Source organism: Colletotrichum karsti (assembly GCF_011947395.1).
Source record: "Colletotrichum karsti strain CkLH20 chromosome Unknown Scaffold56, whole genome shotgun sequence".
Taxonomy (NCBI): domain Eukaryota; kingdom Fungi; phylum Ascomycota; class Sordariomycetes; order Glomerellales; family Glomerellaceae; genus Colletotrichum; species Colletotrichum karsti.
Genome location: NW_024065956.1, coordinates 21217 through 48846, shown reverse-complemented (window position 1 = coordinate 48846; position 27630 = coordinate 21217). Strand labels below are relative to the sequence as shown.

General features: G+C 53.9%; 4 protein-coding genes across 4 annotated transcripts; 2 read left to right on the top strand and 2 right to left on the bottom strand.

The window, feature by feature from the left end:
• Positions 1–1299: 1299 nt before the first annotated feature.
• CkaCkLH20_12229 (uncharacterized protein) lies at positions 1300–2789 on the top strand (the record flags this gene model as incomplete). The annotated part of the gene is made up of 3 exons (XM_038894942.1): positions 1300–1526; positions 1590–1661; positions 1724–2789. The coding sequence occupies 3 exons, from the start codon at positions 1300–1302 to the stop codon at positions 2787–2789; spliced, it is 1365 nt and encodes a 454-aa protein (XP_038739726.1).
• A 4444-nt stretch (positions 2790–7233) lies between these two features.
• Positions 7234–7524, top strand: CkaCkLH20_12228 (uncharacterized protein; the record flags this gene model as incomplete). The annotated part of the gene is made up of 2 exons (XM_038894941.1): positions 7234–7284; positions 7345–7524. The coding sequence occupies 2 exons, from the start codon at positions 7234–7236 to the stop codon at positions 7522–7524; spliced, it is 231 nt and encodes a 76-aa protein (XP_038739725.1).
• A 5533-nt stretch (positions 7525–13057) lies between these two features.
• Positions 13058–13864, bottom strand: CkaCkLH20_12227 (uncharacterized protein; the record flags this gene model as incomplete). Its single annotated transcript, XM_038894940.1, has 1 exon — positions 13058–13864. The coding sequence occupies one exon, from the start codon at positions 13862–13864 to the stop codon at positions 13058–13060; it is 807 nt and encodes a 268-aa protein (XP_038739724.1).
• A 5314-nt stretch (positions 13865–19178) lies between these two features.
• CkaCkLH20_12226 (uncharacterized protein) lies at positions 19179–20029 on the bottom strand (the record flags this gene model as incomplete). The annotated part of the gene is made up of 2 exons (XM_038894939.1): positions 19179–19591; positions 19945–20029. The coding sequence occupies 2 exons, from the start codon at positions 20027–20029 to the stop codon at positions 19179–19181; spliced, it is 498 nt and encodes a 165-aa protein (XP_038739723.1).
• Between the last annotated feature and the right edge of the window lie 7601 nt (positions 20030–27630).

Genomic DNA, 27630 nt, shown 5'->3' with positions numbered 1-27630 from the left:
ATTGTAAGAGCTGCCGCCGACTGGATGTTGACAAATCTCGGGCAGGAGAATAATGGAGAGTAGGAAGCAGATGGGGCATCGTGACATCCCGTCTGATGGCTGCCAAACGCGGCACCAGTTTCAGCCGAGGCCTCAGCGGAAGATTTTAGCCAGCATATCAGGTTCACTGAGCATTTCGCCATGCTTCATGCACCTTTATACATATGCACCAGGTACGGCAAGACAGCGCTGATGCTGATGCTTCGACACCGACATCGATCGACCTCATGCCACGGGTCGCTCAGTTCATGGTCCTCTCCCTCTTCTTCACCGACACCGTCACACCTTCAATTCCGTAGCCCCATGTCTTCTGAAAAGAACCCGCAATGGCGCATCATGTAGATCTCTGTGGGCTTGGAAGTGTCGAGGTCGGGGAACCACTTGGACTGGACGTGGAGGACTCGGGTATCTGCGATGGTGGACGTGATGACGGCTTGACTAAAAAGCAGAGACCAGGTCAGAGGAAGGTTTTTTGCAATGCGGAAGACGCAAACTTACAGAGACTGACTTTAATCGTTGAGTTATCAACAAAGTCTGTGAGAGAGGGCTGCGGACAAATATCACAGCTCCTAAGATGCCAAGTAAATATGGGCATCCAAAGACTTCTGGGGGTGGACAACGGAGGTACAACCACGATCTGCATGCGAAGGGTGTTTCGATGCATTTGACATTTGTCGCGTTCGGGAGACCAGGAGCAAGCGGGATTTTCTAACGACAACAAGCTTAAAAGTAGGTAAGGCTGCTGCTTTTGAACGAGTGGTTGATGTGGTGAGGAAGAAGCTTCGAACTCTCATAGCGATGTTTGCTGACAAGACATGACATGGACATATCCAGGAACGCAAGCTGATCAGAACAGTGTTGGTGATGTTCCTGCAAAATGGAAGGCACGTACTAAGTTTTATTTTCCCCCTCCCAAATACCTGGGTACCCGCCTTGATGGGACTTGAGTCTGGCAGGTGTCGATCTACCGGCGCACCTACCATCCCGGGTTTGTCCTCACCTGCTACTCTTCTACTACTATCCGCGCCGAGAAGCACCATCAGCAAAACACAACGCCACACAATTACTTTTCAACTGCTTCTTTCCATCGCCATCTGCAAAGTCGATATCAGAGCTGGCAAACAAAGTTATTGTTCTGTTTACTCACCTTCTCTGCCTTGCCTCCTCACACAACCAGCCAGAAGCAAAACCACGCGCCAAAGACGCCTTACAACATCACAGCATCACCAAACACAGAGTCACAACCACCAAGCCATAACCATGGCATCCATGTCGCAGCTTCCCCCGGAGGTTCTTACGATTATCGCCCGAGCTGTGGTTGAATTCGTTGATGAGCCGCGACCGCCTGCCCTCCACCAAAGCCTGGCCAACCTCACCAGCCTGGCTGCAGTCTCCAAGATATGGAATGCTGTTGTTTCCCCGATTCTCTACAGACAGGCCATCATCCAGGATATTGGCTATATTGGAAGGACCGGAGCCTCATGGAGGTATGTCGCTTTTTGCTCCGGTCTGCCCTTGCTCCAGCTAGCGCTAATGAACATTGCCCACAGGGCCCTCTGCAATGTCCCACCCGAGATGAAGACGAAGTTGAAGGCAACGATGACAATGAACGATCATGAAACGTAAGCCTTCCCCCTCTTGCCGGCTGCCTTGAATGCGCTAACCTGTAAATTCCACATCACAGTGAAGGCGAGGAGCACCATGATCATCAACCCAAAGACGATGACGAGAACCGGCCATGGCGAGAATGCCACCTGATGACTGCGGCATCCGCTGGAAATGTGGCCTTACTGCAGCGGCTCTCCTCCTTTATTCCCAAAGCTTTTCCAAACATGAGCGCGACCTCTCTTCTTTCGGCTGGCTTCCGGGTGCCTTGGAAATGCCTGAATCTATATAACTACGAAGATCATGATTGGAGCAATGAAGACGAAGGGCTGCCTGAAGCTACGCTGCTTCATGCGGCGGCCGCCAGAGGGCACATCGGCGCGGTTGAGTGGCTGTTGAACAGAGGCGTTGAGGTCAATGCCGACGCGCATTTGGGTTGTATTTGCCCCGCGTTCATCCCTATCACGCAATGCGATGCTACACCTCTGTTCCTCGCCATCGCATGGCGCCACATTGAGGTAGCCAAGGTCCTGATTCAAAACGGGGCGATTTGGGATCGATGCTTCACGCGCACGGAGGATGTCACCGCCCTACATTTGATAGCGGCACACGGTATGGAGGAGCTGGTGTATTGGCTTGTTGCCGCGCTCGACGAAAGTATGCGTCACACAGAGCTGGGAAAGACAGTCGCCTCCAACGGTCCACACCACGACTGGCCTGATGAGATGGGACTCTGGACCCTTCATCATGCTATTGGCCGTGCTTTTTCATTCAAAATGTGCAACAGCAATGCGGAGGAAATGCGCAGGGCGGAAGATCATGTCCGACGTCTCATCACCGGTCTGTGTCGCCTGGGGGCTGTACGGAGGACCATGGACCCGGCAAGATGGCGACGCAGAGTGTCTCTGGAGTTGGAGCGCATGAAATTGAAAGCAACCAGCAACCCTTCCGGCGACATACATATCGATGCGGCGGACAAGGAGTGGTTGGAACAGATTGAGTGGTGGCATGGGCAGGATCGTGGATTGACAGACCGAGACATCACGGCGGAGCCTGAAGCATCCATGCTGTCCTATTACGACGCGAGCGAGACCGATAGAATGTACAAGGTCGTCTTGGAGGTGCTCAACTGGGAGGATGACTGATGGTGGTGGGCTGAGAAGGACATCGACCGCTCTCGGTTCAACGTCGCAAATTTGTTGTAGTGGCTTTTACGTTGTATGTACAGAACAGTTTCCAGCAAAGTGGATGACTAGACCTGGAATCTTTTCCATGAGAGCACCTATCGCCTTTGTGTGCACAAGGGCAATGTTAATTTCATGCTCATGTCAAGCGGCAATCATGTATTCGCGCGAGACAAGCATGTGACAGAAGGAGCAAATGTTGACGATTGTCGACCCGTAGGAAAGATGAAGATGAACGAGATTCTGAAGATCGCTGGTATCATGCTTGGCCATACCGTCCTGTCTTTCTGTAGGCATCTTCGACAAATGCAGGTGCGGTGAGGGCGTCTTTCACTTCGTTGGTGTCGTTGGGCAGAGCGTGATGTGCGCAATATTAATCCTGCTCATCTTACGCATCGGCGCGAGCCTCTTGTCAAGGAGAATGGGGTTGGAGGATCTGGGGAATCTGGGGAAGGGAAGGATGTCGCCATTGCCATCATCTTGTGTTCATGCCGCTTGGTAGAAGAATGGAAAACGAGGGCTGTCTGGGAGCTGCAGCAGGACAGCAGAGACCGACGTTAGAACTCCGGCCAACACCTCTGGCTTGGAGGAAGCGCCGGCCTCGCTGATGAAGTAATCCGCGGACGGCTAGATCTATCATGGCTCATGCTCCGATCCTCCACATCGTCAGGAGTGTAGAGCCGCGCCGTTCACATCGTTGTCTTCGAACATCTTGGCCAGTGTCCCGTTCTCGGTCTTCTTCCCAAGTGCGTACTTCCTCCGTCTTGCTTCGCCAGCTGTCCACCGCCCGGCCAGAGATGATTCTGCGGTTCCTCGCAAGGTTGACTCAATTCGGACCGCCACCAACACTGCCTTGGACCGCACCCTCTCGACCTTGACCAGCTCCATCGCTCAAGGACGCCTGGCCTGGGTCGTGGAGATGGGCGGCAGAGGTTTGCCATGTGCGAGTAGTCAGACCAGAGAGAAAAAAGCCCCTGGGTGGCTTGATTTGCTAGCGGATTGGACACTCGAGAGTGGTTCACTGAGGGAGGCTTGGTTGTTCGAGAAAGCACAGGAGATGTTAGTTGAGAGAAGACAAGATTCAACCTCAAGTGCAGAAAGCCCAGTCGGCGTCAAATCAAGCAGGGAAGCGGGAGGTGGTCAACCACGTGGTTGACAGGTGTTGAAGACGGGAGATACAAGAAGAGCTGAACTTACTACAGGGAGAATATCCTCTCGCGTGGTTGAACTTGGCGGGCTTGAAGCGTTCGTCCTGCAGATTCTCCACCCCTTGCCCTTTTCTGGCTTCCATTCACATTCTCTTGTGGCAATAGGCCTGTTGCCAATCCATTGTATCCAGCCTTCAGAGGCATCCTGCCGATGACCCTCCCTCCTCCACCTTCACGACTTTTGGCATCATCTGTAAAGGCCGTCACTGAACGACGGAAGCCGTGAAACAATCGACGCTGGTGACCTTGGCATCTCGCTCCACGTCTGCGTACCACGGAACTCGCAGCGATAGCCTCTCCGATCAGACTGGAGCCCGGGCAACGGAGGTGAAGCTGGGCTTGAGGCGTACTTCGACCCGATTCTCCATATTCCACAGCCACGAAGTGTCTCCGTGGTTCGACCTCGAGGATCGCTGTTGTTGTTGAAGCGGATGCGAGTACGGCTGATCAGATCCGCCGTGATATCCAACGGGAGCGAGAACAACTGGCCGCAGATGCAGCACACGCAGTCAGCCAACGTCCCAGGCTCCAACGGACGCGACATGTATTGAGTTCCTCCGGCATCGGCCTTCCCCGCCTCTTCGTGTCGCTGTTCTCGTCGTATTGCCTTCGGCACGGTCGTTGCGGAACAGCAGCCGCATGGGCCGCAGATGTTTCTATCAGGAGGGGGCCCTGTTTGCGGAGAGTAGGTCGGCTGTCTAGGAGCATGGAGTCGGAGTTTCGGCGTCCAGGCAGCGCGTACGCCGTGTGCGTTTGCAAGAGGACTCTAAATAGGCTTGAGCCTCGATGTCCTGTTCAGCAGGCAAGGTCAGTAAAATAGGAAGCGGGCATTCATGGATAGTCGAAGAACGTGAAGCGATGATGATGGCTTACCCGAATTGAGGCTCTCTGCCTAGGCGTATACACGGTGGTCGCTGACCGCCTGGAAACGGCGACGTTTCGCACATTCGGCCATGAGGTAATGCGCCGCCTGCAATCTAGATCTCGACCACTTATGCTGGCGCTTCTGCCTGGGCCTTCAGGGTTCCGTCGCGGTCTCTGCTAGCTGTTGGCTTCATCTCCTCATGCCGTCGCGTGTCGAAATGCACCGGGCTTGGGTTGATGCTGGCCGGCTTTGCTCAGCGCCTGCATGATCGATTGACAGCGAATTGGCGTAGATTGAGGATCTTGCTGGGGTCTGACGGCTCGGCTGCGAGGCGGCCACACGAGGCGTGTAATGGAAAGACTTCCTCACGTCTGAAGTCAAACGAGGAGATGGAGACCGCAGCCATGGAGCATTGTGGTGGCTGACGTAGCCTTGGTTTGAGGCGAGTTCGGCATGGGGCGTTGCCATTGACCCTGATGTGACTGATGCTAGCTGTCCCTGAGTTGCAGCGGAGTGCGAAGGCATTGCTCATAGAGATGATGGCGCGAATGGCGTATGATGGCGGCGTCTCTGTCACTTCCTGCCACGACACATTCGACCCCTCGTCGAGCGGGCTGACGCTGTTGGAGGATTTGCGGATGTTGTTGTAGCTCCCATCCAACTCACCAAACAGGCCTCAGACATCTACATCGGCATGCCCTGCATTCTTGCGTCGCCGTCTAATACCTTCGTCAAGCCGGGTGGCGTTGTTGGTGACGATATACATGCGCTGATCGTAATCGGTACCTGTCCAGAGACAAAGATTCAGTTTGAGAACAAAGCGCAGAGCAGAGAGAGGTAAAACGCACCGACGAGGGTCCTTTCGAACGTGTTTCTCCCCTTCTGTGTTCATTGAAAGAAACTTGGCTATTCCTGTTCGCCAGCAAGCATCCCTGGCGCAACGAAACACGAACTCGCGACCTCCATTCGTCTCTCCGTATTGGCGGAGCGCGGCTAGGTTGCTCTTGCGGAGAACGTTTCCAACTCCTCTGTTTTTTTTGTTGCTGCTTTCCCCCCAACGTCATGACCTTGATTGCCCTTCTTCATGCCTTTCCGCGCCTGATGATCTTCATAGTCAAGAGACCGAGAAGATGCGCCAGACGAGGCGATGGTCAGGACCGAGGCTTGCCCAGGGGTTTCTCGACATACGCCAAGCAGGCGTTGTGGTGTTCGGGCTGGAGATTCCGCCCATTCCCCCACGTCACCTCTTAAGGGAATTCTGAATCATGCGCATCTGATGGAGAGAGTCGTCGCTGAGGTCCATTCGGCGCGCCGCGAGGGATGTACGCGCGAGCGAGCGGCGGGAGCGTGCTCGGTAGGAATAGAGTCTAGAATCGGGTCGCCCAAACATTCGGGAACCTGCTTATGGGAGGTCGGGGTTTTCCGCGGCCGCAGATGCTTCTTGTATCGTCTTGGTGAAGGCCCGTCGAAGTGGCTCTTGGATAGGGGGAGGAGGGTGTCGGGACGCAGTCGCCGCCAGCGAAATCGAGCTGGACAAGAAGTGTCAGTGCCATTACTCCCAAGCCGTTGAGAATGGGGAAATGAAGGGGTATTCCTACCGACTGGATTGTCGTGGGCCTCCACGATGGCAGGCAATCGGCCAGACCGCGGGAGCGCGGGGTCGCGGGGTCTCAGTAGGTCCAATGACTCGTCCCTCTCCGATTCGCTCCTACAGGCTCAGCGACGGACGGCAGTAGCGTGTCTGCGCCATCACGTCTGGGAGCAACTCGTGGCTTGCGTTAATCGACTGCTCGGCTGGGGGTGGTGGTCGCGGGAGGGCGCAGACTCGCGTGGCGCTTTAAAGATATGACTGTGATTGTCAAGCTGTGACGCCAGTTCGGTCGGGTGGTGGGGATAGTGACGCAAGACCAGCTACCTCAAGGTTAAAAAAAGGTTGGGGAAGATGAGACCAAGAGTGTGGCTGGTGCTGCGCACCACCTGACGGGATTGAGCTGAGGCTGTGGCTCAAGAAGGCATGGTGATAAGCGATAGGCGATAGGAGATACCTAAGTAGGTACTTATCTGAGTGATTGCTTATCGCGATAAGATGACTTACCCAGGGACCAAAAAAATTTCAGAGTTGCAGACTGGTCATTACCACGTGACGCCGCGGCAGGAACGGAGGAGCGCTTTGCTGATTCAATCATGGACCACCCATGCAGTCTGATCTGCTGCCCCCTGCGACAACGATTTTGTGTTCCTAGAAGGGCGTCTTCAATCATTTGGGACCGCGTCAAGCAACTCAGCCACCCCAGATTCCTCCTCGCAACTACTCTTCTCCAAATACGCTGCCATGGCCCCAATGTCGAGATCAACTGCGACAGCAGAGGCGTCGACTGACACGGTTCGTGTTTCCATTGACAGCTTCTTAATACTGGTACTAACGTAGCATTCAGTATGATAGCTTTCGCCCCTGATGGCCGCCGCCCCTGTCTTCATCGTCCTCGATCTCCCCACGATTCCCATCAACTGCCACTCCCTCGACCCGCCTGCGATCTGGCACCCGACACCACGTCTAGTAGTATCGCCAGGGCTCATCAAGCACTTCGGTTGTGGCTCGGACGATGATGCTGTGCTCGATTGAGGGTAGTTTGGCTGCATTGCTCCTACCTGAAAGACCCGGCCTCCGCCGTCATCGTTCTCATCGCCACCATCGACACTCGAACCCATTCTTCTCAGGCAAGCCATCGAACGCCCGAATACACTTGATACCCGGCATGAAGATCTACAAGGCTTATACCGGCACCTTCAATGGTACCGCTGTCATCCACACCGAAATCTTTCTTGGTACTGGTGCTGCACCTGGGCATCGGAAGATCCGTCGCTGCGTACCTTCTCTCCGTTTTCTTTCTAGACAACGGTGGTACGCATCTTCGAGTGGAATCTATGCTGGGGGCGGTGCATGTGCACCTCATCATGCTAACATATGACACGGCAATGCGCGATTCACTCGATCATGCAGCTCGACAGACTGGATTCTTCACGTGCCAGTCGGAGAGCGCGGTTCCATCTCCAAGAGGCATGAACATTGCGCTACTCATGACTGTCTCTTCCAGTTTCGCCGTACATAGGGCGGCAGGAGCCGGTTCCTCATTCGTTCTTGACGCCCGCTCGCTCTAGGTGGCGGTCGGCGAGTACCCGCGTGAATCGGAAACAGTCGGCAAGGCTAAGATCGTTGGGACCGACCTTTGCTCGGAGAAGATTCTCGGATCTGGACTTATGAAATCTCGCCCATAACATCTCCACAGGATCATGTCCACACTCTTAGATGACAGGAGACGAGCGCTCCCGTCGCGGGTAAAGAGCCACAGGACTTACCGGCATTTTCTGGGAGGGCCGAATGACGGCCACGCTGGGCTGCAGGTTCACAGTGTTTTTGAGGATGGTGCTATCGCATTGTACGAGTTGCCGTCTCTTCTTCGCTGGTCATGCCTTCGCACCGTCACGATTGATCTGTCCTGGGGCGCGATGGTGTCAGGTTGGTCAATATCAGCACTCAATCACGATTGCGGCGAAGGAAAGACTTCACGGATGCCTCGGTTTGCTCGGCGCAAACAGCTACACCTTCACGGACCGGGCGCCGTCAGTCCCGCGTGCTCCGTGTCACATGCGTGGCATGGCCTCGGTGTCCTCGGTGTGTTCAGTGGCATGTTTGACGGAAACATCCCAACAGACAACCAACCTGGAACCAATGAACTTAGGTTCGTCACCGTCCGCCGGGACGGCACCTCAGTCTTCTTTCAGCCACCGCAGCATCTCTCCTAAGCGGCAGAAAAGCAAGCTCACGATAGGCGCCATACCTCGACGTATCACAGCTTCACAATTCGCCAGTCGTACCTTCATCATGGTCGCAATTCTGACTCCGTCTTCCTCGTACAATCTCGACGCCAGCGTGCGATGCAACCCGCTGCTCTTCCACCATGACCAGCCCTCCCAGACGCAGAAGCACACTCGTTCGCAATCTGCCCTACCCTGTCTTGTACAGCTTGTCGCGCCAAATTTGTCCGCCAACTCAAGGCCGTACGGCGATTACGAACAGGCCTTGTCGACACCCAGTCACGGTCACCAACTCGGCCACTCTTTGCAGAAACCCCTACCTGGTCAGTCCAATACTTCCCTGATCCAAACCTCCCTCGCCTTCATCGGGCCATGGCTAACCTTCTCTGTTCCCCGCCGTAGGCCTCCGCGCATCAGCGAATGCTCCCCGAGACTTCATCACATTTCACACACCCAAATCCACGTCATCCCATGGGATGGCTTTCCACTCCGCGCTTCGACGGACCCAAGAGATACCGCACACGTCCCTCGCCCATCCTCCGATGGGACCCACGGTACCGCCGAGTCGAAGCGGTGGTCTTTGCTATTGATCTCTCCACAAAGCTGCCGGCAGCGAAATGCAACATCGCAACCACCGACTAGCACCGCGACGTCGACCGAACTTCTGGAGACGGCGATCACCATCCCGAAAGCTCGGCCGGGGAGCTCTTTATTCAAGGACCGGTACGCTCTCATGGGGACTTGAGCTGTTCCGGGTCTTGCAATGCTTCGCCGTCTCCAGCGGCGCTTGGCGAAGGGTTGGCATACGCCAAGAACTAATCGTAACCGGAGCACAAAACAAAGGCGCCGTCAGGACACCAGCACTGGCGTGGTTACATGGCGAGCTCCCTGTCTGGATTATGTCTACTGGAAGGACGGGACGCCGGAGTCCGTGAGTGGATGAAAGCGCCTCCTCGTGGGTTCTTGGAATTTGCAGCGGATGTCAGCTCGACCGCGTTGGGTTGTCTCCGTGGGCGATGGAGACATTTCCCCCAGTCACCCGGCTTTCCCTGAATCCAGCACCACAACCACGGCGACAGTGGCGATGGCTAATATCAGTAGCTTCAGGAGCATACACAACCTGTCGACAGGTAGGAAGACAAAGACCGGGCAAGCTACTGCCATCCTTCCAGAGCCGTCGTTCTCATCTTGCACATTTGCCAGCCCTTCCGCAGTTCTCAACTCTGCTATCGGCCTCCACGCCCCGGACAACGAAATAACGCCGCCCTCTCATCCGACCACGTGTAGACGACGGAGGAACTCGAAGTTTTTCAAGACGCGCCGGACCGTTACTCGCCTGCCCTTTTCAACGATAGCCAATGGCTATTGACACTCTTGCGCGATCATCTTCGCCGAAGGCTTCCGCGGTGTATCCAAAACGCAGTTCCCCTGCGACCTCAACGAAGCTCCGAATTTCAATTCGAGGCTTGACTTTGCAGCCAGTAATACGGCGCAATCAAGCTACTCAGCCACGAAGGACGGCAGGCTGCATCCCAGGGTCTTCAGCTACAGACGACGGGCTTTTACGGATGAATGCACAGAATGGATCGTGGGCACCCTCGCTGATTGCCTGCACCACCATCCATTCTAAACGACTCTTGTCATGTTGAGGTGGTCTTCCTCCACCTGAGCAAAATTCTCACTGCACTCGCTGCCGCTTTCTACGTCGTCTTCCCCCATGGCATCTTTCTCTCCAAGGATCCCTGCTGCCGTCGACAGCACCACCTTCTCGTTTCTAGTCTACGCCTTGAACTCGACCCGAACCATCTCGCAGTTGCTCGAGATTCGAACGAGAAACCTCAGCCAAGCTTGCAACAGCCCCATCGACACCTACGGTACAGCCGCACCAGAGCTTCTCCTTCGACATTCCCCGATTTCCTCCGCGCTGGCGCTCACGCGAGCTGTCTCCCCCAAAGCAACGCTTGTACCCAATGTGGACACAATCATGACTAAGGACTGCGCGGTCGATGACACGACAGCAAGAAATTTAATGCGGCGAGGCCGTTCGAGGAAGGCAGGGTTACCTTTGCGACGTCCATTTCCTTGGGGTTGGCATCACTACCAGTAGCAGACGGGCTTGAGGCGGGATGCTACATCGAGACTGCGGTGGTCGGCTGCTGGCGCTACTGTTGATGACGTACAGCCTGATATTGATCCATCACGCTTTCGTAGACGATCAGGGTCATTGGGTTAGTGGCTGATGTATGCATGTAGCCACATGCTCGGACTCGGCTCTGACGAGATGCGCAACGCCCACAAGTGTTGGCAGGAGTAGCCTAGTCGTAGGAGCGATATCCCCGGAAGACTGGCGTGATGATATTCTTGTTGTTGGCGCTATGTTCATCATGTTTTGAGGAAACGGCGTCGCCCTCCGGCATTTACCATGCTCCTAGCCAGCTCAGTAGCTCGGCTAGCATGGAGAGGCAATTGAAACCCATCCTTGGGGATACCCAAACTCACGAACAGGAGCAGACCCATCATCGCCGCTAAACTCGCTCGCCGAATAGCAGCGTGATCATGATCAGATACCAGCTCCCAACTGCCTCGCCAACTTGTTTCAGTTTCATTTGTGACTTGTACTATGATTCCTTTGAAGATGCATCCGTCTGCAGGCGTCCTCCCGTTTCAATGGACGATAAGACCAGTCCTATGTAAAGATTCCAGTGGCGTCTGTTCAGGCCTTCCAGGGGCCCAATCACGGTCAATGGAGATCATCAAGCAAAGGACCACTGAGTGTTAGCATGCATGTATATACAGCTTTTAGGGCATCAGTCTTCACATACGACCATACCCACTGGAGAACTCGGGATCCCGTCCGCTCTGAGGGCCGGATTAGTAGTTGGGTCGGTGACGACTAGCGAATACCTGGTGTTGTATGTTTTTGTTCCCGAATGTGTCTTTCTTTTTTGCTGTCAGTTCATCATGTGTAGGTCCCATGCAAAGGTTGAAGTTTATACCCTGTATGTAACCTGAGGTCTATTATGGTGTTTTTGCCCGTACCAGGCCCGTGCAAGACTAGGTTTAGACTCAGTACCTACTTGTTTCCCCCGTCCTGTCGGTTAGCACGACATGATCAAACAATAATGGCTCGCTGTCTGACGTGAATCAATTGAATGGACATGCGTAGTTTATCTCTAAGTGCCCTTTCAACCCCGATCTCAATCGAACTCATCGGCCAAGAACTGGTGTTGGGAGTGAGAATGTCGTGGTAATCATGCCCGCTAGGGCGGGGACGTGCATGGGTAGGTACGGGTAACAGCGGCCTTAGAAAAGCGCCCCAGCCCGGCGGTGGCGTCTGAACGAGAACCTCCACTCCCGTCAGTGATGCCTTTACTTGCGCTTTTCCAGCGGGTCAGTACCCAGTGGCGCTGGGTGCTCAGGTATTATTTCGAACTTCTGACGCATCGCACCGAATTTCCGGGCAAAGAACAAAGCGTTATGTACCTATGAGAATTGGCTCTCTCCCTCGGCCGACAGATCATCCAAGGAGAAAGCGCGAGCCTCTCGGAGCACCGTGCCTCGGCCGAATCTCGGCTTTTTGACAGCGCCCCGGCCCGTCCCGGAAATTTTCCATGTCCACATCTGCTACAACCTGACCGTCTCATCTCGCATCGCCCTAATTCACGAGGTGGAATATCGTTCCGAGTCTGATTCATTGAGTGTGGATGGGAGGGGGGGGGGGATGTTGAGGAGCCCTGGAACCTGTCGAAACACATGCTCTATCCGTCACCGCCGAGACGCCGTCTTTCCAGCGGCGTTCGATACTCTACCAACATCTGACCAACGACACCATGTCTGGACCTACCTCCGTCAACGGAAAGCATATTTGACGTCTAACGTCAAACATAGCGGTGATCTCCGAGTCCGATGGTGACAAGAGGACCCGATCAACCCAGCAACGTTACTCAAGTCGAAATACAAATTATTCTCGGCCTCAATGTCTTTTACTACATCACGATGACATCTGCAAAGCCCGTCTAGTCTTCTTGCCTTGAAGCCAGCGCTAATTTGCCAACAAAACAGTTGTAATTGTGTCGCTCTTCTTTTGCAATTGCTTCCAAATATCCCCTTTACAGCCAAGCAATCACATATCGTATTTGTCGTACGTAGAGGACTCGGACGGGATTAAGCAAGATGAAATTTGTACTTGGCCTTGGACAAGACAGAAACAGAACACACCCAAACACCAACCGATAACACACTGAAGCCAACAGCAAGATTCCAATAGCAAATTTCCAACCAAACAGAAAACCCAAACACCATTTCAAGTTACCACAGACGACCCAATTCCCTTTACTCGTTCAAAGCCAAAGCATAGGCTCTCCCTCGAACACCTCCCTAGACCTCTCCGCCGCTTTCTCTTTCGTCATCTCGGTCGTCACCGCCTCGTTGAAGCTCATCCAGCTGTGAACGAATCTTTCAATCCGCATGCTCTGCTGCTCTTTGAGCTCCCTTGTGGCCTTATCAGAGCGCCCTTCGTACACACTGTCCTTGAAGCTCTGCTCGCTCGATGCCGCGATGTGAGGAACGGATGCGTCGAGGCGCTGTACGGCTGGCAACGTGTGCCCCTCGGCGCGCTTTCTGACGCGTCTCTTGGCATGCTTCTTGGTACTCTTCCGCTGCTTTTTGGTGACCTTGGGCTTTTTCAACTTGTCAAGGCTCAACGATCTGGCCAGGACGGGCTGGGACCTTTTCGAGGATTCGTTGTCGGTGTCGCTTGGAATGTCGTAGATGTCGCGATCTCTTGGAAGCTGTCTCTCTGCAGTAGGGCTGACGTTCGTCACGTTGACCGAATTCTTGGTGCTGGGGCTGAGAGGAGACTTGGAGAGCTTGGCGGAGAACCGTCCTTTGGACCGAGGAGACCAAGACTCGTCGCCAGATGAGGCTGGGTCATCAGAAGTCTGGGTGAAGGAGGTGCTGTTGGACTCGGTGTCGTCCTCGGCCATGGACACAAGTTGCTGATCGTCGGTGAGGAAATCATGTTGGGAAAGCCTGAAGTCGGTCACGCCGGGGAGAGAGATCGGATCTGGCGACTCGGAACGCGACGGGACGCGAGCAAGAGAGCCCACATGGACGGTTTTGCGCGTGGCAACGGGCGCCGGCGACATGGTGAAGGACTATATAGCCGTTAGCTTGAGAACCAGTTGTCGAGATATTACGTCGCGAGGATTGACCACCTTTTGAAATAGACAGAAAAGTAAAGACAGTGGTATTCCGACAATGTAGAGACAAGACAATTTGATATTCTGGTGGCTTGCTGGCGAGAAGCTGCTCGGCAGGAGCTGAAGTGGAAAGTCTCTGCGAGAAAGGTTGTGGGGGCACAAAACTTGAAAAAGATCGCAAGATTGGTAGGAACCGGTAGTCGCGACGCAACCTGACGCATTGGAAGTTAATGGGGGAAGGTGCGAGGAAACAAAGTCTGCCTCAGGTACAACGTCTCAACCTCCCAGGGCGAAACGAAGCCCGAGAACTCGAAGCTACTATCAAACGACAAGTCATTACCGGCAACAAATTCCGAACTCGCTGCAGCTGTCAGTTTCGAAATCGCTCCTTAGCAGAGCCGTCCGCTGCGTCTCCCGCTTCCGATCTTTCCGCGGACCAGGACTTTAACTTGTGTCCACTTACGAGCGCATTGTTTGGAAGCGGTTCTTTAGAGGTGCCTCCTTGAGCAAATCGGCGGTCTCATTGTTCGAATCCCTTCTCAATCCCGGCGATCAGATAGTCTGAGCTAACAAACCTCGCAGGCGCCAAATCTTTAACATCTTCGACGTTAGCAGACGGCAACATTTCCAACCGGTCGATCATTCGAACAAGAATAATTCTCGAGTTCATTCTTTGCACCACCTCTTCAGCCATAATGATCCGGTTCCTCGCTCCGATTTGAAGAAGAGATGGCAAGACGATACCATCCTGGGAACCAAAGTGCTTTCTCGTGGAGAAATGACGTTACCCAACAGCACATTGCCCTCGAGTGCAAGGAGGTGTTCTCCCCCTACCGCGCCAACTTTCGCTACGTCGCGTGGATTGTTTTACGAAGGTCGAGATCCTGAGTGCAAGCGCTTCGTTCTCAGTGAGAAGCTCGCTGAAAATGATGCTGGCGCAACTCTGAAGCGCCGCAGAAGACTTCCACCTTCTCCAGTACGAATTTTGTTGCCAACAGGACCCTTCACAGCATCCTCGATTGCGATGAGGCACTTACCTCTCTCAACACCGTGTCAGTCCGCCTGAACAGCTCACTCACGGAGGCATCATCCATTGAGCTCACTCGATGATGGCTGAGCCAACCCATCTACCCTACCCTGTGTTCTATCTCTACTCTCCCGTCGTCTCTTCTACCATCACACCTTCTTCGGTGTATTGAATAGCTTGTCGTCCCACAAGCTGCCTCAACGACAGATCGATCTTTACCCAAGGTCCTTCAACTCGTCAATTGGACCGAGGGGACCGAGGAGATTGACTTCAACATCCTCGTACAACCGTCAAATGAGATTCGCGCAACCTTCACCAGTCAGAAGTCGAGGCCGAGAACTTCAACGTCAAACAAAGGAACGTCAATCTCACGGACAAGGTTCTCTAACTCATCAAGAAAGCTTAGCAGACCGAAGCTGTCGGTTTGCCCGCCCTCGTCACGGTCACCTTCAACACCAAAGCTGCAACGACCAAACTAGGAGGCAATGGGCTGACGGAGGCGCCTGAACAGAAGGGAGGCTTGGGACAAACATGACTTCATGGCAGTCTTGCTCGCGTGCAAGACCAGCACAACCCAGACCATCATTCGCACGATGCCAGCCCCAACAACCCAGACTGCGTCTGATGGGAGCGTCCAGAACCACGACTCATGAGGACAGGCACGGAACATGACGTTGTTTTAAACTCTGGAACGCTTAGCCCATCGCTCAGAGTCAACGACCAGGCACTACTTTTCCAAGTTGCTCTTCAACTCAAGGTCTTCACCACCTTCGCTAGCTGACCGGGGTACTTCGTTCTTCGCTCACGCAATATTGTTACTGCGCTACGTTCTTGTACTCTACACACGACAGGGCCAAATTCGTCATCGGTTCCCTGCTTTACGACCGTCACCAGCAGCCATGAGGCACGTTGACTGGCCAGATCTCTGATTTCCAGTCAAGTCCCTTCCAACCAGATATCTTTCGCCAGGCTGTCATGGCTGGACTGCGGCAAGTTTGTTCCTCAATCGTTTGGATCTTTCGCATCCTTACCTTCGCAGTTTCGGACGGTCATAATCGAGCGCGCCGCGGACTCGTGATCATGGCCGAACTTACAATTTCCGGAAAGTTCTCTCATGCCTCGGCGGCGGTTCCCACTGGAATCCATGGCCGTCGTCGTCGATTCTTCGCAGGGCCTCAATGGATTAATCGGAAATGCGCCTCGGGCGGCCCATTCAACTGGAACAGAGTCGAGGCGCTACGAGCCTAGCACAACCACGGTCTCTTGCGATTCTTATGATTCTAGTCAGAGTACAAAGTCTCGACCAAGACGTTGGTCCTCCAACTTGGGCGTCTAGGTGGCGGCAACCAACCACAAGCATCGCAGGCTCACCATATATCGACGGACGCCCATGGCCTCGACAGCATTCACATTCGCGATAGGGACCCAGGCTACTACCTACCTCGGAATACTGCCGATTACAGGTCAATCCATGGAACATTATGTCTCAAGCTCCTGTATGATTTGGTATGGCTCGCCCAGCTGCAGCGAAGCAGCCAGCAAATGGCAAGAAGTTCCGCCAAACACATGGACGTCAACATCATTGCCGCAACGCAGAGGAAGAGATTCAGTGCGGACCAACCAGCGGGGGCCATCATGGCCATCCACCAGATTGCCAACATTATCTCAAACGTCCTGCGAGGACATTCTCAACCAACCTTTGAACGCCAACGGGGTGGAGGTGGGCGGCTTTTGATGTCCAATTTAAACCTCTCTGGAAGCGCACCTCAAAAACCCCCCACAACACCTCTTAAGCCTCAAGACGTACATTCTCCAGGTCATCGACGCCTCCAAGACTTCGGGAGGTATATCTCAAAGATCTCTCACGACGCCCCCTCTGCCTTCGCCAACGATTTCAGCAAGAGAACTGCCTCTGACCCCAAACCCTCCGGAACGACATCACCGCAGCCAGCCTTCCAAACACATCGGCAACTACGATCGAATGCCCAAAGGTCTACGGTGACGTTTTGCTGGAAATTGACTCTCAGGGTTCGACGCCGAGTTCGCGCAATCGCTGGATAAATCTGACCGAGAGTTCATCAACATTGCCGAGGTTTGCAAGTCAGGCTTGATCAAATCACCAGAGCCGGCGAAGTAACGGAACATTTATTTAAGAGCGGCACGGGCATTTAGGAAGATTCTTGCCTCGTTTCCATCAATACAAAGGAGGTTACAAGTCAGGCTTACAAGTTACTGGAGGTATTACGCCTCCCGGCTTGGCTTCGCGACGTCCTTCAACATCCAGCTCAACCACATTCACGGAGGTCCCATTGCGACGACTGCTCATCTCTCAGAGGTCTTTCACCCGCACTTTCACGTTTTGGTGTCCTTGGCTATGGCAACGGCGTGGCTCGGCCGGCGTCTTTCGGGAGCTCTCCTACCTTCTTCTCAGAAGAATCAACAGCAGCCGCGCGACCGTCCCATCGCAAAGGCCAACCACACAGTCACAAGACAGCGTTGTATCAAACCAGTCAAGCACGATCTCATCGGATTCTCCAGTGTCGCGGCGTCATCTATGGGGAGGATGTTTTCTTTCATCAGCACTTCCAAGGGTCAGATACCGTTTCTCCTTCGCCGCATCTATGCCAAGGAGTAGCATAGGACTACCAACAAGAAGAGCGTTTACGTCTGCCCCTGAGACCCATCCGGCGTCTTTGGGCGCGACGGCTCCATCTCTCTCCTCTGACGCAGGACCCAAAGCACACGGTGATGCCTTAGTTCTCGCCAGTACTGGGTTTGCGCGAGTCGTTGAGTTGCGGACTAAATTAACACCTTCCGGGAAGTCGCTGAAACACCCAAAGATCAACAAGCTTTTTCCCGGGCTCGGGGGGAAACCTTTCAAGATCATCTCAACGAAATCTGCGCCGCCGCTCGAGGTATGTTGCCATGAGGCCTCACCAGCACCCACAGATGCAATCAGCTGAATAACAAGTGATCAGATCTGAAGACGAACGCCGCTTCCAAGTTCAAATCTGCCATTGTATCCCGCACGCGTGCGCGTAGCCCGGACGACGACGACGACGGCGAGAATGCCGGTTCCGAGTCCCCTCACAAGGTCGCTTCCAGTCTCGCACAACACTTAGCCAGAATTAATTCTCGACAAAGCGCCATGATTTTGCAGAAGAATTGTGAGAAAAGAATCAGGAAAACCGCCGAAGTTCTTATACAGAATACGGCGCCAGTTAAGCCACACTACAACGAGAAGGTCGATCTCTGGAGTTTAGGTGCCTTGAAGTACGAATTCCTCGTTGAGGAGGCGCCCTTTGAGGACACACCCGTCATGTCACAGAGGAGTGTCGTTCGGACAGACAAGACTGGCCGTCATTCGTCAGCCCCGAGGCGAAGGAGATGTTCAAGAAGGGAAGCAACGCTGGCGTTGTAGCGCAGCCTGGGAGGGGCATCCTTGGGTGAGGGCCGGGAGTGCTTGAGGAAGGGGTTGAGACCAGAGCTTGAATAGGATCAGGGTGACCAAGGGAAGGGAAGGAGAGGAGTGTAGCTGTGGATGATGGTTCTGCTGAAGAGGAAGAGGGGGGGCAGGGCGCGAGACTTGCTGATTTCGACGTGTTCGGTACCTGCTCCAACTCACCATCTGGCGGACTCGCTCCCAAGCCATCTCTCTCCGCCTATCCTTACTCTGGTGACCTCGTACCTTCTTCCGGCGCGCTTCCGCGGCGCGTGGCCCCAACGGAGGTCGGTTTCGCAACCCCGATCCCGGTTCTCTTCATCCAGGTTCCTGAGACGGTCGCGGTGTTGGATCTCTGGAGACGCGAGGGGTATCTATCCGCAGGATTAGATGAGTATCACGGTCAAGATTTGCACGATTGGTGCTCATGAAACATGCGATCACCCCTGAACGAGACTGGGTTGAGGACATACAGTGAGTCTTTGCACGTGGAAAGGCAGTGGACTGATCAGTCAGACTGCCTAGACCCCTGGCACATCTACTTTAGTCGAACTCTCGGGTTGTCAAGTCCAAAAAGCCCGGGATCGCTATGCTTCCTTCGGGAGAAGCAAGCTACGCGAGAGGGAATCACGTCACAGACAACATCGTGAATGAAATTTCCGCAGGTGGTAAAGCCATCCAGACGATACTAGCAACGCTTAAGGCGGCTGATCCGCTGGAGACGCCACGTTGCTAGAAATATGCCACCACTTCCTCGGAGTTCTCGAGGGCGCGCGAGTAGGGAGCATTGTTCATTGGCTCTCCTCATCCTTGGAGACATTGCTCGCAAGCAGCGGCGCAACCTTGCGTTGGATATCTTGCATCTTCTGGGAAGCGGGAATGGGAGCCTTTTGCTCGGGTTTGAGGAGCTCGTGGTTTGCCAAGGTGAGGCTCTCAGAGTCCAGACGGCTTGAGCTGAAGCCTCCTGGAATCGTCGGGAGAATAGCAGGGACGTCCGCTCCACATCGTTCTTTTGGCTGACGGTAGTGGTCGCAGCTCCGGCGGGAGGCGAGTGTTGTTGGCTGGGGATGGCTTGTTGAAAGATCTTTCGGCAGTAATCGTGGACGTCCAGCCTTCACATCGCGAGCTCGAGGTAGCCGTTCGATGTCCGGCGAAACACCCGTGATGAAATCGTTGCTCGAGGGAGCCGGCGCGTACAAAGTGCCTGTAGCCACCACATGATTAGTATACGAAGCAAAAATGCCGGGGGAAGCAAAGTAGCAAACGCAGACATCGAGACCACTTACGCGGTACCGACGACCCCAGCCGACGACGGCAATCAGGATCTCTTCGGATGGTGTCCGGGGTTGTAGATTGTGAATTTGAAGACTTGCTGCGAGTTTCCCACCGGCGAGGAAACGTGCATCGGTCGCAAGTGCGCATGTTCGGTCGCTCAGGATCAGCGATGTACCTTACCTTGTGGTGCCATGCTTCGTCAGGTAGAAGCAACGAGAAGAAGACCAAGGGCGGGCGGGACAGTGGGAAGCAAAAGAGAGCGAGCAAGAGGAAGAAAGCGACCGAGGGCGAGCGAGGCGAAGAGGAGCAGAAGCCAGCGGGCAGGAAAAGCAATATTGGCAGGGGCAAATGAGGGGGCGAAATGCATGGTGTTGTCGCGCAGTATCATTCGTGATGATCAACCATGCGTTGGCGTTGCGCGTCGTCGCCGAATTGGTGGTTTCTGGTCGATGGTTCCGTGCTGGCGTTGGGCCATAATCGACAAAAGCTCGCGGCCGTTGTGACTTCTTAGGGCGCAGGAAATGGCCGTCGGCTTCAGGGGCTTGCGCGCTGTAAGGTCTAGGTGTAGCTGGGAACACCCGTGGACCCGGGAAATGGTGCAGGTCCAGTACCTCAAGGCACCTTGTGCGGTACGTGCCGAACCCTGTCAGCGGCTGTCAAGGATGGGGGTAGGTACTTGCCTGGTGCCTTAGTAAGGTACCCGTGGACGTTCCAAGGCTCCACCCAATGAAAGATTTCCGACGAATTTCGGAAAAGTGTGACTAGGTTGCGTCGGAAAACTGAGTCAGCATTAGCTCTTGCACTTGCGACCCCCGGCCCGTTGTCACTTGAACCTGTGTGGGCGCGCTGCTTTGGCGGTGCGCTGGCATTTTTCTCAGCAACGCTCTAAAAGGCCCGTGCGCGCCGACTTGCCTCAGTCAAGCTTCCAATTCTCCAGCACCAGCCAAATAATAGTACGTCAGACCACTCACCTTGACAATCGCATTTCGACACGCCTCACCAAGTTCTTCCCTGAGAACAAAGCCGTATTTCTATTTGACACCCTCAAGCGACATTTGTGCTGCGATTCCTGGTCCACTGAAGGCAATGTCACCCTCAGCACCTTTCGCTCCCACCCGACCGTCGCCGTCGAGATACGCCAGACACTAGCCATCCGACCGCCCTCCTGTACATCGCCGCGCACATCGTCCGTCAACTGCAGCGTGAGTGGCCTCCCGTGCTACTGGAAACTGAAGGTATTCTGAGCTGACTTGAGCACCAGCGTCGATCACTGCGAGCCCGCGAACTGAACGAACCGAGCGAACCGAGCGAACCTCCCCAACTCCGACTGCCAGCTCCTCTGCGATCCCTCGACGACCCGCACACAGACTGCAACACTGCAAAATTCCCGCGATCCTCCGAACAACCCGAGCAGGCGAACTCAGACTGCTCTGCGATTCCTCGACCAACCCAAACAGGCCGAACCCAGAGTGCAATGTGAACTACTCTGCGGTCGCGACTCGCTTGACGATTCGAACCCGAGCCACGACTGCTAACTACCCCGCGATCCCTCGACCAACCGAGCAGGCCAAAGCCCAACCACGAGGAGGTGGAGGCGGTGTTTTTGGAGGGGTCTGTTCATGCCGTGCGAGAACGAACACCTGCCGGAAGAGACTACGGCTGCTCCTCAACTAGAGGAAGAGGAAGAGGAAGAGGACGAAGCAGGTCAACAACTGTCGAGCACACCTATACCCTCGCCGGGACAGAGACGCTGAACGACTGGAGAAGTAGCCTTCAAGAGCGAGCCCGTGGACGAGGCTTCAGCAGCAGCGCCTCATCGTCCCGCAAACACGCAACATGACGGTAACAGAGCCGAGAGCTCGCGCTCGCGCGCTCATCCTCTGACTACAAACCACTCCACGACCTTTCCATGATTCAAGCAGGCTAGAGGACCAACGGCGAACCCCGGCCACGATTGCGAGCCAGTCCGTCATCCTCCAACGGCTCCAGCAACGGAGGACTAACGGCCAGCGACCTCCGCTCTCCACATCGACCTCACAGTCTCAGCGTTCTGCTTCGCCCTCCTCGCACTGCTACGCGCACCGTCGAGCCGGCAACCTCCCCTGAGCGCTGATCGTCTTCGATCTCGAACCGGCTAGCGTGCTCAGCTTAAGCTCCGCCACCATGCCAAGTTGGATCCTCGACTGACTGCTTTGTATCGTTGTTCGAACTACTCGCAGTCTATCCGTGTTTGGATTCTATCGATCTGATTGCTTGGGAATGAAAGCATGAAGACCTGGACAGATAAAGGAAGCTGATGCTATCCCGGAAGGCCCAATGCTCGGGAACGATCTCTACTCCAACGTCGGTGCTTGTCGGCGTTGACGTGACCATCGTCGAGCGAGTCTTGGTCTGCGCATTCTTGACCGGCAGCTCGCCATTGCCCCACGATACCCGAGCGGCGCCGCATGTACAAACCTGGCACGATTCAGCGGTTCTCGCGCCGGCTACCAGCGGCGCCTGAGGTGGAAAGAATCACCAATGGGAAACCAACCGCTGTCGGAGGAATGAAGGGATCCCTCGACTTCTGAGAAGTCTGCCGCGTGAGTTTCCGTTCGACAGTGCTGCTTTCTCGGTCTGTTTGGTGAATGGAACTTGTTCAATCCCCCTTGCTGGGCATTCTTACTTTGGGCCGCGGTCTGAAGTTCACGCCGTCCTGCATCTGGCCCCGGGTTCGACATGACTTCCGTACCTTTCTTGGTCATCCTCAGCACGCTCCCGTCCGAAGTGAGGAAACATATCGAACTTCAAGTACCAAAAGTAAACGCCCAAACCGAGTCGATGTTTATATTACAAACACATCATACGGCCTTCAGCAGAGGAAAGACCTGATCACCTTTCGTCCAGACCAGACATCACCCACATGCGTCCCCGGTTCTCCAGGCCGCGGTACTCTATGGACCGGCACCACTGGCTGCCAAGGGTGACAGGCTTTCTCTGGAATGCTGAGTCCCAGGGCACAGCCAGCACAAACCGAAAACTACGGCCGTAATGCCTCTGACTCGAGGAACTATACCGCAAGACGAAGACTTCTTCTGCATGCCACATATTGAATGGCTTGGTGGGTTGGCTTCTCGACAGCTACAACGACGCACTGAGGCAATACACGATACGGAGCGCGGTCCGGATCAGCTTCGCTTGCGTCCAACCATGGACGCACCTGAGGTTAGCAGCAACCCTCTGTCTGGAGAAGACAAGATGTCCACCCTCATGCGTCACCTCTACGAAGTGAGGATTGGTGCTGACCACCTGGTGGTGGTCCTTGCGAGACAGAATCAGCCGATCCACACCTCGGCTTCGTCCCCCTTGCCGTCATCATCCTCAACGACATCGAAGGCGAGCCTCAGGAGTAGCCGCGGCTGGGCGGGATGACTGAGCAATATGTCTCCGGAAAAGCACTACCTCCACAATCCATCGGTACAAGAGCGCGAGTAGGCGATGATTAGGGGCATGAAATGAAACAGTTGGAAGACGCTATTGCGGTTTTATGCGGCTCTCTCCCGATGTGGCCGAAGATGGGATGTCTGGGATTCGCGGGCTTATGCAGGCTCGCCAAGGACCTTTGAATGCGTCTCGACTGTGGAGCTGTTGCGCGCAAGGGCAGGCTTGGGTAGAATAACCCACAAGTAGCTGGTTGAGGGAGATTCTGTGAAGGTTTCTGCAGTTACCCGAAGAGACTACTTGTGCATCAGAAGTCTTCATACAGGCTCTGATACAGGTACCTGAAGAATCATGACTGTAACGCAGCAAACAAACCCTGAGATACGTCCTCATGATGTGACTATTTCCGCGGCTCTTCGATTCGTTAAGTCAACGCGATAGGTGCTCGAGGTGGGGTGCACCCGCGCCTAACATCCAAAACGAATCACATCCATGGCTCGAACCCAGCAAACGATCAGGAACCAGTCCCACTCCGTGGCATTATCAAAGCGACTGTCGCCCTCAGCTGGAGTTCTCGCAGAAATCCCATCAACTTGGGCTGGCCAGACTCTGGGTACGTAAAACTAGACCTACCCCCCAGATGATTTCAAAGCTGATAGCCCGCAAAACTCAACTCCAATTCTCAGCGACATTCACCGCGTCTCAAGCTTGCCAACCTGACGCCACCGCCGTCGACCTAGTTCGGAGGAGCACGCAAAGCCCGCAGCATACATCGCGCTTTCACCACGCGCTCGGAAAGCTTAATGCCTCAAAGTTTGCTGATGGCTTCTCTGTGACAGGAAGTCGTGGTCCGCTTGAGACTCTTTGGCGGACAGAGAAACACGTGAGATATGGAGGTCGGAGCTGCCGGAGTCGCCTCAGGACAGAATCGGGCGCTTCCACTGGCGCGGCTCCGAGAGCTGCGGGGATGGGCGGCGCAGCTTGTGCCTCCCCATTCTGAGCTTCCACTTCTGGTTGAACGTGTGGATAGCAAGCAGGGAAAAGAAAACGAAGTGAGGATAACTTTCTCGAGTCGAGCTCCTCGCTTCTCAGCTCCCACTTTAGCCTGAGTCGGGCAGAAACGTACACCTACGTCAGGCTCTCCGCCATCTGCGACTGAGATGCCGTTGCTCTTGTCCGCATCCTGTGCCGTGCGCCGAGAGATGTCTCTCTCAGCTGTCTCGTTTGAGCCCAATCCTGGTGCATCGTTCCACGGTCTGGCCAGTCATGAGGCAAAGCCAATGTACTGGTGATTTGGCGATGATTACACTCAATGGGATCCATGGGACGGGGAAGTACGGGATATGGCCTATAAAGTTCGTCCGGTGTTGTCGTCTCCATTCGGTCCCGTTGCCTCCGTCCGACCTCTAGGCCGCTTGCTTCTGCTGCACTCTGGCTCCACACCCTCGATCTGTACCTTCTTCCAATGCCAGCCGAATCTCTACGAGGACCTCTGGAGAAGGAAAGGGGCAGGTAGAAGGAAGAAAGCCGGTAGGCCTATTATTTCGCAGTGTGTCTTCGTCCACTCCGAGCGCCAGAACCGGCGCCATGTCACCATCGGGACGGCAGTCTATCCAGCAGTAGAAGACAGCGGATATTGAAGAAGACGACACGCCAGGGCCCAGACATGCTGAATGAAAACTCGTCTCACAAGCTCGTCTCACCATCCCCACTATCTCATTTTATTCACTCAGATGGAGCTTTTCTCTCATATGCATTTTCACGTTGAATATATCGAAATCTATTGTCACACGTTGTTGTCTTGAATGAGAGGCCGGGTTTCATGTAGAACCTTTTGACCTCCGTCCTGCGAGAGGAAGTGCCAGCTTGGCGACATTACTTGATGCAGCGCATTCAGAAGGTGTGAACGCAAACTGTCTCGTGGTGCTTGGTGAAATTGTCCGAACGGTTGGTCGTGTTCTCATTTGCCATCTGTTTCTCTGGGAGCTCTGGGGCACATGATAAGATCCCTTCAAATACAAATTGAACTTCAAGTTCAAGGTAAAACCATGGGCTTAATTCAACGTTGCAGTCCACAGCCTCTGCGTTGCTACATGAACAGTCAGGCCACGCCCCTCCTGAGGGAAAGTTCCCCAAGGACTCTACTGATGCAATCAAGCCGACAGGAATATCAATGTAATCATTACACCTCGCCCGATTGCACACAAGAGCAACGCAGCAGCGATAGTTGGCGAGGTTTTCTGCCATTCCTGCCAAGTCGTAACACCACATTACAGGGCTTTGAGACGGAAGGCGCGATGCCATGTGCCTTGGCTTCTGCAAGGTGCCAGGAGACTTGGGAGGACAGGCAGGCACGCTGCAAGCCGCAGAAACATCCCACAACATGGCGATGTTGGAACATGGCGATATTGGAACATGGCGATGCTGACGGAAAGTATGTGCCCGGGGGTCAGTCGAAGTCCCGTACACTGGCAGGATACCTGTGGATGACGGCGTGCCTGCTCCTTCCAGGTCGTGAGAAACGAAGCCGCAGGGCCCTTGGAGCGGTGTGCAAGAAAATTCTCCTCGCGTCATAGGTCTCCCGTCGTCGCTGCGGCAGGAACGACACGCCCGTACAGGCCGCATCGGGGACCAGCTTTTGGAATCGCGATGGTCCCAGCTGGATTTGCCTCCACAGCCTGCTCTGTCTCGGTCCCGTATTCGGTCAAGAACCTTCTCTTCTGCACCACTTCAGCAGACGAAAGGATCATCCGAAGCCCCCATCTTGTGGGTGTCAGGCTCGTCCCCTCGCTATCAGACCATTATCCAAGAACGCCTTCACACGTACCAACGTCCTTCACTCAACCCCGAACTCGTTGCTCCGCGCACCATGTGTCATGAGAATAGCGTCAAGGTTCGTCCAATCCCCAACACACTTGCAGCTTTACCTTGCCGAGACTGAAGTCAACGACTAATGTGATCCAACAGCCAGCGCCTCAGTCGGGCCAGCATCTCCAGGCACAAGAGAGGTCTACGTCTTTGCTTCGAAACCCGCGACAAAATCCTGCGCGTGCCCTCATACGTCTTCGACAACTTCTTCGGCTCATTTGTCATGAACACCTCGCACCTATCTGCAATATGGGCCGTCTCGGATGCGACTTCGACCGCATCATCCTGACCAACTTCGATAAAAAGATCAAACACTATACCCAGTCCCGGGTTGTCGAGCAGGGCTTTGTTGTGGCCGGTTTTGCGGGATATGCCTGGCGCCAGGGCATCGTAGCCGAATAGTCAAGTATTGATGTCGTTGTGACTCGGCTCGAAGCCGTCGGCAAAACGAACCATTGGGGAACCAGCGCCGTGGCGACGCCGCCTGGAAAGCGGCATGCATTGGAGCATACAGGCTCCTGAGTCTTTCCTCTATTCTGCACGCCGTTCCCACGCCCTCCCACGGAAGCAAGATGGCATGACCCATGACGATGTTTGTTCTCTCTCTGACTGTCTGCGTCTAGAAGCCAGCCCGACCGAGTTGGCAACCTCCGCCAAGCAGACCACACCATCCCCGGTACTCGGTTACATGTGCCAGCTTCTCCCTAGCTCGGACGCCTAGAAAAGCACCTTTCAGACCTGGCAGTATACTTCGATATGACGGACCTGTCGTACACCCTCGCCGACAAGCGAAGCCGACATCTCCTCTACGGCTATGCTACTATGTCCTCGATCGCTGGCCTGGGGACCGCGGTGCTCAGCAAGGGAACAGCACGGGAATTGCCCCTCATCATTGGATTCGTCTTCACGGGCCAGGGGGCGCAGTGGCCCACGATGGGCAAACAGCTCCTTGAGACTTATCCCGGAGCCGCAGACACTGTACGCCATCTGACGAAAAAGAAAAACTCATATCAAGTAACACCTTGAGGAATACCTTTTGGGCTCCCGCAATGCATCCAACGTGGCAATGGCGGTGACAACACTGTGAGATGGTTTCGCCTTGTCTGAGGGGTACTCACGGGAATGGAAGAAATCTCACGAGTGCGGCATCAGTCAAGCTACTTTATCTTGGAATTTTAAATGTATTAGTAACGCTAAGAATGCCCTGCAGTTAGACCGGATTAAGGTCTAGCCTAAGAAGTATACTATAGTTCTATAAAGAACGCCTATATAGGAGTATTACCTAGCTCTAAGGGAGCTTTAAAGTAGTTTATTAATATCATTTTTTTAGTTCTTTAATATACTTTTAATACTTTAGCTTATATTATCTCTTAATATAAAAAGTAGATATAAATAATAATCAAATTAATATTAACTAATAGGATTTAGCCTAACTAAAGTTTTTAAATATATATAAGAGTATAAAGTAGAAGTATTACTTAGCTTTAAGAGAGCTTTATAGTAATTTATTAATATATATTTTTTAATTTTTTAATATAATTTCTTAATATAATTTAATATTTTAATTTATATTCTTTTTTAATGTAATAAATTAATATAAAGAATAGTTAAATTAATATTAACTAATAAGATTTAATTTAGTTAAAATTAAATATATATAAGTTTATAAAGGCTATAAGA